This window comes from Giraffa tippelskirchi, chromosome 4 (genome assembly GCF_054371585.1).
Source record: "Giraffa tippelskirchi isolate mGirTip1 chromosome 4, T2T-mGirTip1v1.2.pri, whole genome shotgun sequence".
Taxonomy (NCBI): domain Eukaryota; kingdom Metazoa; phylum Chordata; class Mammalia; order Artiodactyla; family Giraffidae; genus Giraffa; species Giraffa tippelskirchi.
This window is the reverse complement of record NC_137278.1, coordinates 4,540,491-4,561,050: the sequence shown is the minus strand read 5'-3', so window position 1 is coordinate 4,561,050 and position 20,560 is coordinate 4,540,491. Positions and strand designations below refer to the sequence as shown.

Genomic DNA, 20,560 nt, shown 5'->3' with positions numbered 1-20,560 from the left:
AAGGCAGCCTTCAGAATAGGAGAAAATAACAGCAAACAAAACAACTGACAAAGAATTAATCTCCAAAATATATAAGTAGCTCATGCAGCTCAATACCAGAAAACTTAACGACCCAATCATAAAGTGGGCCAAAAAACTAAACAGACATTTCTCCAAAGAAGATATACAGATGGTTAACAATCACATGAAAAGATGCTCAACATCACTCATTATCAGAGAAATTCAAATCAAAACCACAATGAGGTACCATCTCACACCAGTCAGAATGACTGCCATCAAAAAGTCTATGAACAATAAATGCTGGAGAGTGTGTGGAGAAAAGGGAACCCTCTTACGCTGTAGGTGGGAATGCAAATTAGCACAATCACTATGGAGAACCGTGTGGCGATTCCTTAAGAAAAATGGAAATAAAACTGCCATATGACCCAGCAATCCCACTGCTCGGGATACACACTGAGGAAACCAGAATTGAAAGAGACACGTGTATCCCCATGTTCACTGCAGCATTGCAGTGACAACAGCTAGGACATGGAACCTAGATGTCCATCACAGACAAATGGATAAGGAAGTTTTGGTGAATATACATGATGGAATATTACTCAGCTATAAAAAAGAATGCACTTGAGTTGGTTCTAATGAGATGGATTTAACTGGAGCCTATTATACGGAGTGAAGTTAAGTCAGAAAGAGAAACACCAATACAGTACATCAACACATATATATGGAATTTAGAAAGACAGTAACAATGACCCTATATGCAAGACAGCAAAAGAGACACAGATGTAAGATCAGACTTTTGGACCATGTGGAAAAAGGCAAGGGTGGGATGATTTGAGAGAATAGCATTGAAACATGTATATTACCATATGTAAACAGATGACCAGTGTAACGGGCACTCAAAGCCAGTGCTCTGGGACAACCTAGAAGGATGGGGTGGCAAGAAGATGGGAGGGGGGTTCAGGGTGGGGGGACACATGTACACCCATGGATGACTCATGTCGATGTACGGCAAAAGCCACAATAGTGTAAAGTTATTAGCCTCCAATTAAAAGAAATAATTTAAAATTTTTTTTAAAAATGAAAAGAGGAAAAATAAATAACTATTGGCCATTCAAACACCTGCCTATAACCGTCAAACACAATGACATAAAAACATGGAACCCAAAAAAAACCCCATACATCTTTTCATAAAACTGCTTTACATAAAATGACTACAAAAGGAGGATTATAAAATTCTGCTTTAAGTGTCAATTCAATTCCATTAGTCAATAAGCAATTACTCAGCACCCACTCTCTACAGCTAATGAGTTAGGTACAAGCAGTATTTCAACCTTCACAGTTTAAATCATATTGTCAAGCTCCTTGAATGCTTCCAATACAGTTCAAATGTATCCCCTTCCTAGCTATCAAACTCAGGGAAAAAACCGCCCATCTCATTTAAGTTACCTCATGTAAGAACGGCAATTCGTCCCTTGCTTTGTGGTATTCAGCCACACACTCCAAGCAGTAGCAGAGGTCTTCATCAGCTGTCTGAAATTCACTGGAGCGGGTCTTGGATGCATAGCGTTGCAGGAAGTCAGTGGTGGAAGTACCACCTGGGGTACACCAACAACATGTACTCATTCTGCACCTGTACCCAGAAAAGATGACATTGAAAGATTAAAGGAAAATATCATGTAACACTTCAGGACTATTCTGGTGGAGAATGGGTACACTTCCTATTAATGATCCTGTCTTTCAACTTAAAATGTGCCTTCATCACATCCAGAACATTCTGCTGGCCATCTTACCAATCCCTGGCTAAACTCCATCTGACACTATTCGTAAAAACTTTATCTGTGACACATGAAAAATAATGCAATGAAATCAGTAACAAACATCATAAGGTGATATACAGCTGTGCTATAAAGAAGGCTCAAAACTACTCAGTACTGATGGAAAATATACAAAAACAGAATTATCAATGCTCTCAAAGTACAGATTTTGGAGGGCTTCCCTGGTGGTTCATTGGTGAAGAATCCACCTGCCAATGCAGAAGACACAGGTTCGATCCCTAGTCCAGGAAGATTCCATATGCCTTGTAGCAACTAAGCCCGTGTACCACAACTATTGAGTCTGTGCTCTACAACCTGGGAGCCACAACTACTGTGCCCAAGTGCCCTACAGCCCATACTCTGCAACAAGAGAAGCCATCACGATGAGAAGCTTGAGCACTGCAATGAAGAAGAGCCCCTACTTACCACAACTAGAGAAAAGCCCAAGCAGCAACTAAGACCCAGCACAGCCAAAAATAAATAAAGTACAGACTTTGGAGTGTTCTAAATCATGTATTGGAGTCAAGTGAAAATCTCAGGAAACCTTTCACATTCCCTGAGGCCATCTTCCAGAAATTTCTGGAAACCTAAAAAAATCCATAAATATTCAGTTCAGTTCAGTTGCTCAGTCGTGTCCGACTCTTTGCGACCCCATGAATTGCAGCACGCCAGGCCTCCCTGTCCATCACCAACTCCCGGAGTCTACCCAAACCCATGTCCATTGAGTCAGTGATGCCATCCAGCCATCTCATCCTCTGTTGTCCCCTTCTCCTCCTGCCCCTAATCCTTCCCAGCATTAGGGTCTTTTCCAATGAGTCAACTCTTCCCATGAGGTGGCCAAAGTACTGGAGTTTCATCTTCAACATCACTCCCTCCAATGAACACCCAGGACTGATCTCCTTTAGGATGGACTGGTTGGATCTCCTTGCAGTCCAAGGGATTCTCAAGAGTCTTCTCCAACACCACAGTTCAAAAGCATCAATTCTTCGGCGCTCAGCTTTCTTCACCATCCAACTCGCACATTCATACATGACTACTGGAAAAACCATAGCCTTGACTAGATGGACCTTTGTTGGCAGGGTAATGTCTCTGCTTTTCAATATGCTATCTAGGTTGGTCATAACCTTCCTTCCAAGGAGTAAGCGTCTTTTAATTTCATAGCTGCAATCACCATCTGCAGTGATTTTGGAGCCCCAAAAAATAAAGTCAGCCACTGTTTCCCCATCTATTTCCCAAAGTGATGGGACCAGATGCCATGATCTTAGTTTTCTGAATGTTGAGCTTTAAGCCAACTTTTTCACTCTCCTCTTTCACTTTCATCAAGAGGCTCTTTAGTTCTTCTTCGCTTTCTGCCATAAGGGTGGTGTCATCTGCATATCTGAGGTTCTTGATATTTCTCCCGGCAATCTTGATTCCAGCTTGTGTTTCTTCCAGCCCAGCGGTTCTCATGATGTACTCTGCATATAAGTTAAATAAGCAGAGTGACAATATGTAGCCTTGATGTACTCCTTTTCCTATTTGGAACCAGTCTGTTGTTCCATGTCCAGTTCTAACTGTTGCTTCCTGACCTGCATACAGATTTCTCAAGAGACAGGTCAAGTGGTCTGGTATTCCCATCTCTTTCAGAATTTTCCACAGTTTATTGTGATCCACACAGTCAATAACAAAACTTCATACAGAGAAGAATTTTTTCTGTTGGTTAGAAAGTACATATATGAATTTGCACGTGTGTGTATATATTGCTGCCCATAACTCACTGCTCATCAATTTAGTATAAACCATAATGGCTACAAATAGAACAGCTATAAACCTATTACTACTGAGTTTCATACTTTCAGTTCTTGATAGTTTCCAATTTTGGGTTGTATAATACCATCAGAGCCTCCACTATCCAAACTCAAGTAAAAAGAGTTAAGATAAAATTAATTTCCCAAATCCTAGCAGTCTCAAAGAGAACAAGCAGCAAGATGGTACCTGGAAACAAGAGGAAATCCCAAGAACCAAATATGTCAAAGACTTGAAGGAAAACAGAGTCAAGTTGATCAGAACTACAGATGGCATGAAGCAGAGGATTAGCAAACAGGGTGGAAGCCAAATCCAAAAAGATCTCCAATTCTAATGAGGTGTAATAAAAGCAAGCTAAGATGCCACTAAATGTCAGTAAGCAGTATACTATGGCTAAACAGAAAGCACATGTTTTGCCCTGAAACAAAAGGCTGGGGCAGGGAAAATATAAGTGAGTCTGGGGCATCTTGTAGCAACAGAAATAAAGTGCTCAAAACACAGATGGAAAAAAAAAAACAAACACAGATGGATGGGGGCATGTCAAAGGGACATACTAGCCACCAACTTGAAAGAGGTCCCTGTGGCCAAGGCTAAAAGAATTTTGAGTAACAAAATACTGTACTATTGGATTATAAGCCACAGTACAAATATACATGAATCCATACTGATACAAATGAATGAATAAACAAATGTGGAGAAAGAGACAAATTTTCCTTATAAAAGAACTGCAAATAATATATATAGATACTCCCTATTCCAGAAAGTGGAGCTTAATCTCGAGTCAGGCTGGACTTGGTGAAACACTTTCAATGAAAAGTGAAAATCACACATACAGTGGAGACACCTGGCAAACAAAACCTTAACCAAGTCATCAAGGTTAACATCACCGGTGCTAAGCCATGTTGGTAACCCCTGACATAGTCTGATGAGGCAGGAACTTCAACTCTGCAATATGCTGCCCCCAAACCACAGCCCCAGTCTATACACAAGAAAAACATCAGACAAGGCATTATCCAAACAGCTATGAGCTCTCTTTGACGACAAAAAAGAAAACCACACCCAAGGAAAATCAAACCAAGTGTTTTATACTATGAAAATGTTTTGTACATATACACAATGGAATATTACTCAGCCATTAAAAAGAATACATTCAAATCAGTTCTAATCAGGTGGATGAAACTGGAGCCTATTATACAGAGTGAAGTAAGCCAGAAAGAAAAACACCAATACAGTATACTAGCACATATATATGGTGTTTAGTCAATCAGTAAAGATAACCCTATATGCGAGACATCAAAAGAGACACAGATAAATAGAACAGTATTATAGACTCTATGGGAGAGGGCGAGGGCGGGATGATATGGGAGAATGGCATGGAAGCATGTAAATTATCATATGTGAAACGAATCGCCAGTCCATGTTCAATGCATGATACAGGGTGTTCGGGGCTGGTGCACCAGGATGACCTGGAGGGATGGGATGGGGAGGGAGGTGGAAGGGGGGTTCTGGAGGGGGAAAACATGTACACCCATAGTGGATTCATGTCAATGTATGGCAAAACAAATACAATATTGTAGAGTTAAAAAATAGAAAATAAACTAATTTAAAAAAAATAAAATAAAAAAAGAAAATGTTTTATGTTTTATTGGGAACTGGGCCAGGAAATTACCCAACAAACTTGATCTTATCTAATGAATGTAAAGTATCAGCCTAACAGGGGAAAAGTTACAAACCCATCTGTAAACCCAATGAAATTCATTTCCTCACTGGATGAACTTAAACCCATTCATTCTCACCAGGAGGGACAACATCCTCAAGAAGATGAAAACTAGCGGGACACAAAAATAGTCCCACTATTTTTATGTATAAAACAGAGATATACATAAAGAGGTATGTGATATATTGGAGCTATTAAAATCTATGGGAAATTCATAGGAAAGAAATGCCTAAAAAGTTTCCTCTCAGAGAGGGAGAAGGGACAACAAAAGGTTAAGAAATATGATCCAAGTCATTGCATATTTGGGGACAGAAACTTGAATGTGTGGAATTTTTAAGTGCATATCACCCTAAAATTCAGAACGAATAAACTCTAATGGGAGGTCGGTCACGTCTTGACAGATCTTATAACTTCTGTATAATCAAAAACATGCATGCCTTGTGAACTGAATTTTTAAATTAAATATTAACTATATTTTCTTCACGCTTCTGAAAAGAATTCAGGGCAGCTTTCAACATTAAAGTACATATAGAGTGCTCGCTTCAGCAGCACATATACTAAAATTGGAATGATACAGAGATTAGCATGGCCCCTGCGCAAGGATGATATGCAAATTCGTGAAGCGTTTCATAAAAAAAAAAAGTACATATAGAAAAGGACATTGTAAAAGGAGATTTAGAGAGAGAAATCAAAACTTATTTAGAAAAAATGTCACTAAGTCCTAATTTAGGAGCTTCCTGAAAAGCAGAGCAAAAAGATAACATGAGTTACACAGTCCTCATCTGAAAAACAAAAATATGTGAGTTAGACTGGAGAGTCTTGCCCTTTCTTGACACTACTTCTAATTCAGTAACATTTTTTAAGGGTGCTGCAAACAAGGGAATACTGAGTAATATAATGGACACTATATCGCTATTGTCTCTGCAGAATATAAATTTCATTCAAAGAACTTCTTATACCTGAAAAAACAGTACTATTACACCAGCAAGTCTGCACAAGCTGGGTTTTTTCTGTTGATGTAATCTAATTTACTAAGTTTCACTTTCTACAGGGTGTGGAAACAGAAAACAAAACTTAGGGGAGATTTCTCAAACATCAATTGCTTCAAGTTTGATTTGAGCAGGTAATGGACTGCAGTCAACTGAAACTTTGAAGAAATGAACATATTGAAATACAAATAAAATGCTGTATACTTTAACTATTACCAGTCGTTTAGTCGCTAAGTCATGCCTGACTCTTTGCAACCCCCCAGACTGCAGCATGCCAGTCTTCCCTGTCCCTCACTATCTCCTAGAGTTTGCTCAGATTCATGTCCACCGAGTCAGTGATGCTATCTAACCATCTCATCCTCTGCCACCCCCTTCTCCTTCTGCCTTCAATCTTTCCCAGCATCAGGGTCTTTTCCAATGAGTCGGCTCTTCGCATCAGGTGGCCAAAATACTGGAGCTTCAGCATCAGTCCTTCCAATAAATATGCAGGGTTAGTTAGCAAAAGAAACCTTCTAGTAAGAAAATTATGGAAGGACCTCCCCAGAAGTCCAGTGATTAAGACTCCACACTTCCAAGGCAGGGGGTACACGTAAGATCCCACATGTGCTGCCAAAGGAAAAAAAAATTACGGAGTTTGATTTTTTTTTCAACTCATTCAAAGAGCTAGCTTACTTCAACATTCCAGAAAGCAAAACTATAAATTTTCTCAAAGTAGATGGAAGTTACTGCCATACAACAGGTAAGAATGGAATTTCGAACACAGAACAGTGCTATAGAGCCCATCAACAACAGAAACATCCGTTTCCATAGCTCCTCTCAAAAGGTCATAAACGGGTGTTGTTACGTCCTTAAAACAAAATCATCATTGGCCTGATAGTTAAGCCCAAAAAATGTAAACAGGGTATAATAAGTATACTGTGATTTTTCTTTAAAGGGAAAACTGCTGGTAGATGGCCATGAACCTTGCACGTTTTTGCACAACTCACTTCTTCTGGAAGGCAGTTTTGTTAATTTCATCAGCGTTTTTACTGCTGGGAACCATTACTGAACCACAAATGCGGGTTTCCAGGGAATCCTCAAGCTGCAGAAATCAGAGCTGCTCCTGTGCATTAAAGAGAGAGCTGATTTGACGATCACAAAGGATGCTTCACCAGAGATGTAACTGTTACTTTCCACTGACTTAGCCAGGGCTACCATTTCTCAATAACAGTTGGCCACAAACTTCATACAACAATTACTTTCTTCTACTCTTCCTAACTAAACTTCTTGGAATTATTTATTTATTTATTGGCTGCATGTGGGAACCTAGCTCCCCCACCAGGTATCAAATCAGTGCCCCCTGCATTAGAAGGCAGAGTCCTAACCACTGGACCACCAGGGAAGTCCCACTTCTTGGAAATTTTAATTATTTATTAAAAACTTCTTTGCAATTGCTTTCATTTATTTTTTCCCCCCTCAGCTGGGCCAAGTAGCTTGTGGGATCTTAGTTCCCCAAAACTGAACTAAGGGACTGAACCCAGGCTGTGGCAGTGAAAGCACTGAGTCCACTGAGAAAGTTTCCACACCAGGAAACTAACCCTTGAAAAAATAGTTTATTTAGCTCCTTTGCACTCTGGGTTCTATCTTATGTTTCACTGAATGTTTTCACAAAAGTCCCTAATAATCTCTGTAATATCAAATCCAGTTGGTTCTCTACTGGACTACAAAACATGTGAAAATGCTAACATTTAATCCATAGCTAAGATACAATTCTCCTTTCATTTCCTCTACCCAATCTCCAGAACCATCTGGTTCCTTCTCCCCCTCCTAATATCAAAATGTCCAAAGGTTTGTCCTCAGGGCTCTATCCTCCTCTTCATTCAGTATCCCCTTTCTAGGTGACTTAATTTAACCCATAACTACTACTTATACTGAAGCTTCCCAAAGACTAAGAATGTATGTAAACTCAGTGCAATGCTTACCTGTGTTTCAGCTACTCAATGACAGCCTAGCCTAGAATTCCAGAAAGATATACAGCTGTCCCTCAGTACTTGCAAGCAATTGGTTCCAGAAGCTAAACCCCCACCATGGATACCAAAATCTGCAGATGCTCAACTTCCCACATAAAACAGTGTAGCACAATGAACACAGCTGGCTCTCTGTATTCACATATGTGAAACCTGAAGATACGGAAGGCCGACTCTACTCAATATCCAACTGTATAGAAAATCTCTACCCACCTGACTGGTGCGTCAGAGTGAACGGGACCAGAATAGAACAAAGTCCTTCCCTTAGATCTGTGATCTGTCTTGTATTCTCTATATCCATGGTATCACCATGCCTTCAGTTTTTAAACCAGTAACCTGTTAATTGTATTCTCTTCCCTTAGACCCACCTCCACAAGTTCCACAATGTCTACCACACCTTGATTATATCTGCACTTAACTGTCAGTGAGACTGCCACTGCCTTAATACATTTTCATTATTTGCCTAGATTCCATAAGTAAACATAAATGATCTGCCTCTTGTTTGATCCACCATCATTTCTTCCCCAAAATGCTGCCAAAGGCCAAACCAAGAACTGGACTTTGAAAACACAAATGACTCCTCTACATCTGGTCAATAACTTTTGAGCTCACCACACCAGTCCCTGCAAGAGCTGGCTTCAGCATCATCTCTTGACATTTCCCCCTCACTTGCTCTTCCTAAAATGCATCCTGGTATTTGGCATTACCTGCATTTATGGGAGCTCTTCTGCCTCTAACACCTACCCTTCAGACCTCTGCCTGGATCTTAAACCTGAATACGCATGACTCACCAAAGGAACTTGGGAGAAAAAAGCAGATGGTGAGATACCACTGATAAAATTCAGGTTCAATCTAAAACAATTCCAGCAGTGAGTCTGATAAAAAGCCAGATTTGAGATCTACCTATGTGCCATTCATTTCTGAGCATCATCATGCCTGGGGGCTAGTAGTCTAACTCAGCCCCTCCCTTTCCAGTCTGACTTTCTTCTCAGTCCTCTCAGGACTCTATACAGTTTCTATCACTACATTCACCTTGTCAGGCTGAGGTGTTTACTATCAGATGTTTCCCACGTACATGCTCCATCTTCAGAAATGTTGAGTCTTTTAGGGGGTAAGGATCTGTTTTGTATATACTTTACTTCAGTGCTGAGCACACATTAAGTGACTGAAAAAAATGTCTTAAATGTTAACAATTACCTGGGGTAGTTCCTGGTGGTCCAGTGGTTAAGAAATCACCTGCCAGTGCAGGAGCCGTAGGTTCCATCCCTGGTCCATGAAAATCCCATATGCCCTGGGGAAACTACTGAACTCTGCCCTAGAAACCACGCTCCACAAGAGAAGCCACCTCAATGAGAAGCCCACACACCGCAACTAGAGAATACCCACAGCAGCTAAGACCCAGCACAGTCAAGAACACATAAATCTTAAAAAAAAAAAAATTACCTGAGATGATGGCCTACAGAGAAGTGATCCTCTCAGTTGAGATGCCTGGATTTATTTGGGAATGGGTGAGGATCTGCCTTCATATACACCCAGACTCTGGCTCCGCAAAGAACATTTCTGAAAAGGCAAAACAAAACTGAGGAAGTGGTTTATATACTCTCATCTGAGTTTCACATCAATACTTACAAAGCGGAATGTAACCATTTGATGAAAAGGCTCCGGCTCAGAGATTAGACAACTTGCCTGGGGGTCTACTGCCATCCTGACTCCACAGGGGGAAGTAGTTTCACGGGAGACCTCGTCCTCACACAGGGGACAGTGAGCCACTTTGTCAAAAAACTCCAATTAGCAAATGTAAGTGAGTTCAGCCCTAGGACCATCAGTAACTAACTCTGTCGCTTTAAATGGCAAACCGTTCCTTCAAGCCTCGTGACGGTTCCTTCAGGGTCTTGGTACACTGTCGCTCCTGGGAGGTGGGGAAGGCAGCAAAGCCCCTTGCGGCTGGCTGTCAGCGATACATCGCCTTCAGGTGGGGCAGGAGGACTCAGGTGGCCACTCAGGAGTGGCACTCTCTCCAAAACAACGGACCCCATCAGGAGAAAGGAGGGGGCGTCGAGAGGACAGAGACTTTCCACAGCGAGACCCCCCCAATCAGTCCCACCGAAACTACGCAGTGCTCATACCCAGAACCGCTCACACGGGACCGCAGTGTAGACGACGTTAAAGGAAAGGACAGGGGTCCCAACGCCCGGAACCCCGGGGCGCGAGAGGCACAGGAAGGCGGTCCAGCGGACGCGGCAGCGATGCTCCCGCTTCGCGCGCCTCAACTCTGAAGGACGCGGCCAGGCTCGCGCCGCCCCTCCCCCACCCGCCCCTGCCTCACGCGCCGCGACGGTTACTCCACGCGGCCCGGCACTCACCAGCCGCGCGCGCACTCGAGCCCGCCGGGCCTGCAGCCTCGAGCCCGCCGTTCTCCTCACCCCCTGCTCGGCCTCGCGCCGGCGGCTAACCGGCCTCCATGCCTCGGCTCAACAGTCAGCCGAGGGCGGAAGCGCGGCCGCGCAACCCGAAGCGCCTCAGCCCGCACCCAGTCAGCCAACCAGCGGGCGCCGCGAGCACAGACCCCCCCACCTCTGCGCGGCGTCGGCCGTCCGCAGGCCCTGCCCCAGCCGCCGCTCTCTTGTTTTGATGCCCCCCGAGGGGCGGGGCGTGGGGAAGAGGAGCGCCGGGGCTCAGCCGAGAGGCCGGGAAGCCCGGCGTGGCGCCACTTCCGGGCTAGGGCCTGGCCAATCAGGAGTGTCTTGCGGAGCGGGACTGGAGGGAGGGGCAGAGGAGGGAGGGAGGCGGAGGCAGGGGCAGGAGGGGGAGGGAGAGGGAAAGCCTACGGCGTAGCGCTGACCGCGGCCTGGCCCAGGGTTTCTGCCGGTAGCAGCCGCGCCTGACGGGCCCACCCTGGGCCCCTTGTACGCCTACCCTCCTGCCTTTTCCGTTCGGTTCTGTTTCTTCTCTCTTCGACGCCTCACGAGTTTCAGCAGAGCCTGTTATGAGTTGCGAAGCAATTTTTTTTCTCTTTAGATGTAACCTAAAAATGGGATACTGTGTAAACAACACGTAATTCGTGGGAAATATACACTTTGTAAAAAAAAAAAAAAGATACTGCAAAGAGAAGAAATAATACAGAGGAAAACAGTACAACCCCTTGGAAAGCCTACCCTTTTCTTTCTTGACGCTACTACTGACTAATGACGACGACGAGGCGCCACCACTAGCTGAGAAGGTGACAGAAAAAAAATAATTACTAGTTCTGATCAAGGCTCTAAAGGAAAGCAGAGTCCTGAGAAGCAAAGCAGAGGCCAAGGCGGGCCCAGTCCTGAGAAGCGGGCCAGCGACAACCTTACCCCGGAGAACTCGACCCGCAGAATGAGAAGGGGCAGTGGGTGAAGCGAAGGGGAGGGTCCTGGTGAACATTCCAGAAGGGGGCGTGGCTTATCGGAAAGCCCGGTGCCCGTTATGGAAATTTTAACCGTCCCAGCCCAAGGCTGTGGCCGTTAATTCTCGTTTCTCGGTTATCCTCTGTTTCTTGGACAGCGTTGGCCAAAGTAAAATCCACTAAAATCCAGGTTAAATAGGAAAGTCATGAATTATATATTGCGCTATAAGTTGTGTGTGCATATCCTTTAAAAAATATTAGTACTTCTGAAAAATAGGGATCCAGCTGGCTATTGAAAAAAAAAGAAACTGATTTTTGAAAGAGAGAAACAAGATAGTAAAAATCACCTGAATTTCTATGTGCCTGAGATAACCATTTTCATTTGTATCCTTGCACGATGCATTACATACGTTTTTATTAAACTAGCCATGAAAGGATGGTTGCATAAAATGCTTAAACTGCTCACCATGGTGTAAGAAATGGAATATTACCATGAACACTGAGAAGAGGGACTTTGGCATTACACATTGTAGCTTGGGCTAGGGACACAACCAAAGTGCTTTAACTTCTTGTAGAATCAGAAAACAAGTGAAATTTTAGGTTGAGGAAAATCTGTTAATAGTTACCATCTGTCTTTATACCAACACAGTCCTAAAATACGATTTTCGGTATTTTTAAGGAGAAAAGTGCCCATGAAGGCAAAAAGTGCCTACCGCCCACCAAAGTCATAAAGTCATCCTGCCTCTGAGCCCACTGTGGGAGTTTCCTTATCATTTTACCATGGTTGTCTTTAATCTGTAACTATATTAAGTTTTGCATGTTTTTAAACTTTATAAAATTAGACTGAAGGCCGTCTCCCACAAATTTGCTTTTTACACTCAGAGACCCATTGATCCATGGTATGTTCAGGAGTTGTAGAGCCCAAAGTCTACACAACTTGAAGGGTGTCTTTAATATTTATGTGAAATGAATGCCACAAACTACAAATTTTTTGAATGGACAAAACCCACAGATAATAAAAATTTTGAGAGACAACATGTAAGCTGCAAACAATTCACTAAAAGTTGTGTATTTAGACTTCATACCCTTTAACCTCAACAATGAGGTTGAAGATTATTTATTACACAGAGAACACAAAGATAATTCAGTCTTTTTTCTAGTAAGGTTGATAAAATGTTATTGAGTTTATAAAAGTTTCGGTTAATATTTCATTTGATAATGTGCAAAATTTTAGGATTATCAAGTTTAAAAAATTTTCTATAAGCCTTTTTTCATATACAATCTATAAAAATTCAGAGCACATAAAAGTTTCTGATGTAATGATTGACACTAAATACTTGGAACAGATAACACATTACTACCACTAGGTTGTTACAGATTTTCTCACTTTTAGATATGTATTGTGAGTTTTATATGTCAGTATTTTATGTCAAAATTTCAGTACTTTTTCCAGTTTGATCATTTGACTCATTACTCATCAATTGGATTAACAGCAATCCAGTAACAACATGTTACTCATTATTTCTATTTCAAATACTAAACTGTCATAATAATTTCTATTGATTTCATCATTATTAACCTTCAATTTTGCCTCATATTCTATGATTTTTTGTCAACTTTATGTACAATTATACACAATAAATACACATTGTAGGTATTATGGTTGAGGAATTTTAGCAACTCTGTAATATCCTGTAACCATCTCTAATCAAAGTGTAAAAGAGTAGTCTTCCAGCCAGAAAATTGCCCTTGGGATCAGTTCAGTTCAGTTCAGTCACTCAGTCGTGTCCGTGTCCGACTCTTTGCGACCCCATGAACTGCAGCACGCCAGGCCTCCCTGTCTATCACCAACTCTCGGAGTTTACCCAAACCCATGTCCATCGAGTTAGTGATGCCATCCAACCATCTCATCCTCTGTCATCCCCTTCTCCTCCTGCCCCCAATCCCTCCCAGCATTAGGGTCTTTTCCAATGAGTCAACTCTTCCCATGAGGTGGCCAAAGTGTTGGAGTTTCAGCTTCAACATCAGTCCTTCCAGTGAACACCCAGAACTGATCTCCTTTAGGATGGACTGGTTGGATCTCCTTGCAGTCCAAGGGACTCTCAAGAGTCTTCTCCAACACCACAGTTCAAAAGCATCAATTCTTCGGCACTCAGCTTTCTTCATCATCCAACTCTCACATCCATACATGACCACTGGAAAAACCATAGCCTTGACAAGACGGACCTTTGTTGGCAAAATAATGTCTCTGCTTTTAAATATGCTATCTAGTTGGCCATAACCTTCCTTCCAAGGAGTAAGTGTCTTTTAATTTCATGGCTGCAATCACCATCAGCAGTGATTTTGGAGTCCCAAAAAAATAAACTCTGACACTGTTTCCCCATCTATTTCCCATGAAGTGATGGGACCAGATGCCATGATCTTAGTTTTCTGAACGTTGAGCTTTAAGCCAACTTTTTCACTCTCCTCTTTCACTTTCATCAAGAGGCTCTTTAGTTCTTCTTCACTTTCTGCCATAAGGGTGGTGTCATCTGCATATCTGAGGTTATTGATATTTCTCCCAGCAATCTTGATTCCAGCTTGTGCTTCTTCCAGCCCAGCGTTTCTCATGATGTACTCTGCATATAAGTTAAATAAGCAGGGTGACAATATACAGCCTTGATGTACTCCTTTTCCTATTAGGAACCAGTCTGTTGTTCCATGTCCAGTTCTAACTGTTGCTTCCTGACCTGCATACAGGTTTCTCAAGAGATAGGGATACTTGGCAGTAAATCTTCCCATTCACGCAATGATTGATCTAATTTCTATTAACATATATGTCACCATAGATTCATTTTAGACTATTCTAGAACTCTGTTGATGGAATAATGTACTCTTTTAACCATCTGCTTTTGTTCAAAATGAAGTGTGTGCTGTTCCCAAATGTTGCGTGTATCAGGAATTCATTTTTATTGCAAAGAAGGATGTCACTCAATGAATACACCACAATTTGGTTGTTTTTAGTCATCTAATGATGGATATTGGATAGTTTCATGTTTTCCACTATTATTAACAAAGCTGTTATGAACATTACTGTAGAAGTCTTTAAATTGACATATGCTTTCATTTCTGTGGTTGTTTTTTAATCACTAAGTTGTATCCAGCTGCTTTGGATCCCATGGACTGTAACCTACGAGGCTCTTATGTCCATGGAGTTTCCCAGGCAAGAATACTGGAGTGGGTTGCCATTTCCTCTTCCAGGGGATCTCCCTAACCCAGGGGTCAAACCCATGGCTCATGCCTTGGCAGATGGATACTTTGCCACTGAGCCATCTGGGAAGCCCATGTTTTCATTTAACTTGGATAAATATGCAGGGGAGAAATTGCTGGATTACAGAGTAGGTGTGTCTTTAACATTATGAGAAATTACAATCCATTTTCCAAGGTGATTTTACCATCTTAAATTACCATAAGCAAAGTATAAGATTTCCATTTGCTCCACAATCTTGTCAATACTATTCCTATTGTGAATCTTTAAAATTTCAGTCATACCAGTGGGTTAAAGGGTGTGCCTCATTTATATTTCCCTAAAAACTAATGATGCAGAATGTCTTTTCACCTAAAGATTGGGAATTAGTGTATCTTCTTTTGAATTGACTGCATGAGCCCTTTGACCATAAGATTAAAAGGGACTTAATTTTTTCAGCAGTTTTAGGTTCACAGCAAAATTCAGAGGAAGCTACAGATTTCTGAAATATTCACTTAACTGCCCTACCATGGGCTTCTCAGGTGGCTAATGGTAAAGAACCCACCTGCCAATGCAGAAGACACAGGTTCAATCCCTGGGTCAGGAAGATTTCCTGGAAGTGGAAACGGCAATCCACTACTCCAGTATTCTTGCCCGGAAAATCCCACGGACAGAGGAGCCTGGTGGGTGGGCTACAGTCCAGGGGTCATAAAGCGTCAGACACGAGTTAGTGACTAAGGACACACGCATACCCTCCCTTATATGCATCCCCCATTATGAACATCCCCCCTCAGTGTGTGTAGTACATTTGTTACAAGTGATCAGCCTATGTTGACATGTCATGACACCCAGTCTCCATTGTTTACATTAGGATTCACTCCTGATATGTACATTCTATGGATTTAGACAAATGTATAGTGACATGTATCAGTCCTCACCATTTCACTGCCCTAAGAATCCTCTGTGCAGTGCCTCTTATCCCTCCCTAGTCTCACCCTTGGCAACTATTCATCCTTTTACTGTCTCCATAGTTTTGCCTTCAGCATTGGAGTCACACAGTATGTAGCCTTTCCTGATTGGCTTCTTTCACTTAATAATGTGCATTTCAGGTTCCTTTGCACCATTTCATGGCTTCATAGCTCATTTCTTTTTTGAGGGCTTCTCTTGTGGCTCAGTTGGTAAAGAATCCGCCTGCAATGTGGGAGACCTCGGTTCGATTGCTGGGTTGGGAAGATCCCCTGGAGAAAGGAAAGGCTACCCGCTCCAGTATTCTGGCCTGGAGAATTCCATGGACTGTATAGTCCATAGGGTTCCAAAGAGTCAGACACAGCTCAGCAACGTTCACTTTCATTTCTTTTTAGCACTAATTAATATTCTGTTGTCTGCATGTACCATAGTTTAGTCATCCATTCACCCACTGAAGGGCATCTTGGTTGCTTCCAAGTTTAGGCAATTATGAATAAAGCTGCTGTAGACATCCATGTGCAGACTTTTTATGTAAATATAAGTTTTCAGTTCATTTGGATAAATATCTAGGGCACTATTGCTGGATCTGACAGTAAGAGTACATTTAGTTTTATGAGAAACCACCAAATGGTTTTCCAAAGTAGCAGTACCATTTGGTGCTGTCTGGGTTCCAGATTTTGGCCACTCTTATAGGTGTATAAGAATAGCTCATCATTGTTTTAATTTGTATTTTTTTGATGACATGATGTGGAGCAAATGCTCCATATACTCCATATACTCTTCACATACTAATTTACAGTCCATATATCTATTTTGGTGAAGTGTAGTTTGTTTTCTTAATGTAAAGTTTTAAGTGTTCTTTGTATGTTTTGGGTTGTTGGGTTGTTTGTTTTCTTAATGTTGAGTGTTATGAGTTCTTTGTGTTTTGGATAACAGCCCTTTGTAAGGTATCTATTTTGCAAATATTTATTCCAAGTCTGTAGCTTCTCTTCTGATTATCTTGAAATTATCTTTCACAAAGCACGAGTTTCTAATTTTAATAAAATATAGTTTATCAATTATTTTCTTCATAAATCCTGACTTTGGTGTTGTATCTACAAAGTACAGGCACACCCAAGGTCATCTAGGTTTTCTCCTATGTTATTACCAGGAGTCTTGTAGTTCTGGCATTTTACATTTATATCTCTGATCCATTTTTAGTTCATTTTTGTTAAGGGTATAAGGTGTGTATCTATCTTCATTGTTTCTTTAATGGATGTGGTCGTCCAGTTGTTCCAGCACCATTTGCTGAAGAGATTATTTTGACTTTATCTGTGATCAGTGGACTGGGGTCAGATCATCTATGGGGATCTGCAACTGGGCTCTATATTCTGTTCCATAGATCTACTTGTCTATTCTTTCACCAATACCACACTCTCTTGATTAGCTTTATAAAAGTCTTGAAGTTGGGTAACATCAGTTTTCTGACTTTGTTCTTCTCCTTCAATATTGAGTTGGCTACTCGGGGTCTTTTCCTTCTCCATATAAACTTTACAGTCAGTTTGTCAATAGCCAGAAAATTATTTTGTGGCTCGATTCCGTAGCTTAAGTTGAGAAGAACAGACACCTTGATACTATGAGTCTTCCTGTCCATGAAAATGGAATGTCTCTCCATTTATTTTGTTCTTCTTTGGTATCTTTTGTCAAAGGTTTGTAGTTGTCTTTGTATTAATCTTGTACATATTTTGTTAGATTTATATGTAAGCATTTCATTTGGGGGGTGCTTATGTAAATGCTGAGCTTGCCTGGTAGCTCAGTGGTAAAGAATCCGCCTGCAATGCAGGTGACACAGGTTCAATCCCTGGGTCAGGGAGACCCCCTGGAGAAGGAAATAGCAACCCACTCCAGTATTCTTGCCTGGATAATCCCATGGACAGAGGAGCCTGGTGGGCTACAGTCCACAGGGTTGCAAAAGAGCTGGACATGACTTAGTAACTAAACAAGAACAATGTAAATGCTGTTGTATTTATCATTCAAATTCCAGGTTTTCATTGGTGGTGTATAGGAAAGCAGTTGACTTTTGTATATTAACACACTATTGACCAGAGATATATTAATACATCTTTTTTTACCTTGATCATTATTTATCAGAGATGTTTCAATATTCACTTACATAACAAATCACAGGCCATAGGCATTAGTTTCTGCAAAAATCCCCCAGTCAATAATGTCAATAATCAATTAACCTACATCCTGTTACCTTGCTAAAATCACTTATTCTGGGTTTTTTTTTTCAATTACTTTGGATTTTCTACATAGAGTATAATTTCACCTGTCTAAAAAGTCAGTTTTATTTCTTCCTTCACAATCTATTCACATTTTATTTTCCTTTCTGTCCTTAATGCATTAGCAAGGCCTTCCAGAATGATGCTGAAAAGAAGTGGTGGCAGTGGACATCCTTGCCTTGTACCTTATGCGAATGGGAGAGCTTTGAGTTTCTCACTTTAAGTAGGACACAGCGAATTAAGTGTTTCGTTTGTCTTCTTTCAGGAGTTTATCTTGGTTTTTCTGCAATTTGAACATGCTCTGCCTAGTTGTAGGGCTTCCCAGTTGTAGTTGTAGCTGTAGCTGTAGTTGTGGGGCCTCCCTTACCTAGTTGTAGTGGTAAGGAATTCGCCTGCGAATGCAGGCAATGCGGGAGACTCAGGTTCAATCCCTGGGTTGGGAAGAATCCCTTGGAGGAGGAAATGGCAACCCACTCCAGTATTCTTGCCAGAAAAATCCCATGGAAGAGGAGCCTGGCAGGCTACAGTCTGTGGGGTCCCAAAGAGTCAGACACAATTGAGCACTCACACACACACACACACACACATGCACACGCCTAGCTGTAGTTTGGGGACATGTATCCTACTTGGTGGTCTCTGAGCTGCCTGTGCCTGCAATTTGGTGTCTGACATTAATTTGGGAAAATTCTCTTGTCATTTCTGTTTTAAATATTTCTTCCGTTCTTGTCTTTCTTCTTGTACTCCTAGTACACCTGTGTTACAGCTTTTGTGGTTGTCCCCCAGTCCTTGGATTCACTGTTTTGTTTTTCAGCCTTTGTTCCTTTTGCTTTTAGCTTTTGTAGTTTGTCCTGAGATAGCCTCAAGCTCAGATTCTTTTCTCAGTCACGTCTAGCCTCCTAGTAAGCCCGTTGCTTAGTCGTGCTTAGTCGCTCAGTCGTGTCTGATTCTTTGTGACCCCATGGACTGTAGCCCATCAGGCTCCTCTGTCCATGGGATTTTTCAGGCAAGAATACTGGAGTGGGTGCCATTTCCTTTTCCAGGGAATCCTCCCAACCCAGGGATCAACTCGCATTTCCTGTGTCTTCTGCATTGCAGGCAGATTCTTCACCTGCTGAGCCATCAGGGAAATCCAGTAATCCCATTAGAGGCATTTATGTCTGTTACAATGTTTTTTATCTCTAGCTTCTTTTTTTGTTGTTGTTGTTCTCTCTTAGGATTTCCAAGTCTCTGCTTAGTTGTGTATCTTTTCTTGCATGCTGTCTGCTTTCTCCATTAGAGCTCATAGCATAGTAATTATACTGCTTACCTTCCTGGTCTGAAAACCCTCCCATGTCTAGATCTGATGCTTGCTCTGTCTCTTCAAATTGTGGGTTCACCTCATGGTATGTCTTGGGGCTTTTTGTTGTTGTTTGTTGGTTTTGTTATTTTTTTGGCTGCAGAGGGGGACATGGGGAATCTTAGCTCCCCAACCAGAATTAAATCCATGCCCCTCGCAGTGGAAGAGCAGAGTTCTCACCACTGGACCAGGGACCTCCCTGTAAATTGTTCTTGATAGTGGGACAGAATGTACTATGTAAAAGGAACTGTTGTAAATAGGCTTTTAGCAAATGGTGGTGAGGTGTGGCGGGAGGCATTGTTGTATAGTCCTGTTTTTAGGTCCGAATCTTTTACTGATCTACCACTGAACTGTGAACTTCACAAGTGTTTTCCTTTTTTTTCCCCACAAGTGTTTTTAATTTTTTTTCTCCCTGTTTAGGTTGGGGTGGGTGGCTAGAACTGCAGGAGTTGGGTCTTTCCCTTCCCCCAGGTCAGTTAGGCTCTGACAATACTCTGCCTGCTCGGTTGCCCTGAAGGTGGGTTTTGTTGAGAACAGAATGCTCTGGTGTATTTCTTCTTCTCTTCCTGCTGGAAGAACAAGGGGAATTTTCTTTGGTACTGTGGGAACCTCATCAAACTCCTGGAGGTAAAACTCATAAAATTGGCAGAGGGGGGCTTCTCTGTGAGTCAGTGCTCCTAGAGTTTTTAACCCTCCGAGTTGTCCACACTAACCTGGATCTCCTGCATTGCAGGCAGATTTTTTTACAGTCTGAGCCACCAGTGAAAGTTGCTCAGTTGTGTCCGACTTTGCGGCCCCATGGATAGTCCATGGAATTCTCCAGGCCAGAACAATGGAGTGGGTAGACGTTTTTCTCCAGGGGATCTTCCCAACCCAGGAATCGAACCCAGGTCTCCCGCATTGCAGGCGGATTCTTTACCATCTGAGCCACCAGAATACTGGAGTGGGTAGACTATCCCTTTTCCACCGGATTTTCCTGACCCAGGGATTGAACCAGGTTCTCCTGCATTGCAGGTGGATTCTTTACCACCTGAGTTACCAGGAAAGTCCCTGAGCCACCAGGGAAGCCTCAATTGTAATTCAG

At 42.0% G+C, this 20,560-nt stretch overlaps 1 protein-coding gene and 1 non-coding gene across 4 annotated transcripts in view; one reads left to right on the top strand and one right to left on the bottom strand.

Annotated features, from left to right (window-relative positions):
- SETX (senataxin) overlaps window positions 1-11,676 on the bottom strand; it is an 83,866-nt gene extending 72,190 nt beyond the window's left edge. For 2 of the 3 annotated variants that reach the window (XM_081590826.1, XM_081590827.1), the window contains exons 1-5: window positions 11,467-11,676; window positions 11,228-11,336; window positions 9,755-9,871; window positions 7,292-7,407; window positions 1,447-1,630 (exon numbers count right to left, since the gene is read on the bottom strand). In XM_081590826.1, the coding sequence (XP_081446952.1) occupies window positions 1,447-1,630; window positions 7,292-7,347 (240 nt within the window). In that variant the 5' untranslated portion in view covers window positions 7,348-7,407; window positions 9,755-9,871; window positions 11,228-11,336; window positions 11,467-11,676. Of the gene's footprint in view, window positions 1-1,446; window positions 1,631-7,291; window positions 7,408-9,754; window positions 9,872-10,437; window positions 10,796-11,227; window positions 11,337-11,466 lie in introns of those variants that run through there. The other variant, XM_081590828.1, reaches the window with a different exon arrangement.
- On the top strand, window positions 5,850-5,953 carry LOC145504031 (U6 spliceosomal RNA). Its single transcript, XR_014052023.1, has one exon. It is a non-coding gene; the product is annotated as a U6 spliceosomal RNA (small nuclear RNA).
- Window positions 11,677-20,560: the final 8,884 nt, after the last annotated feature.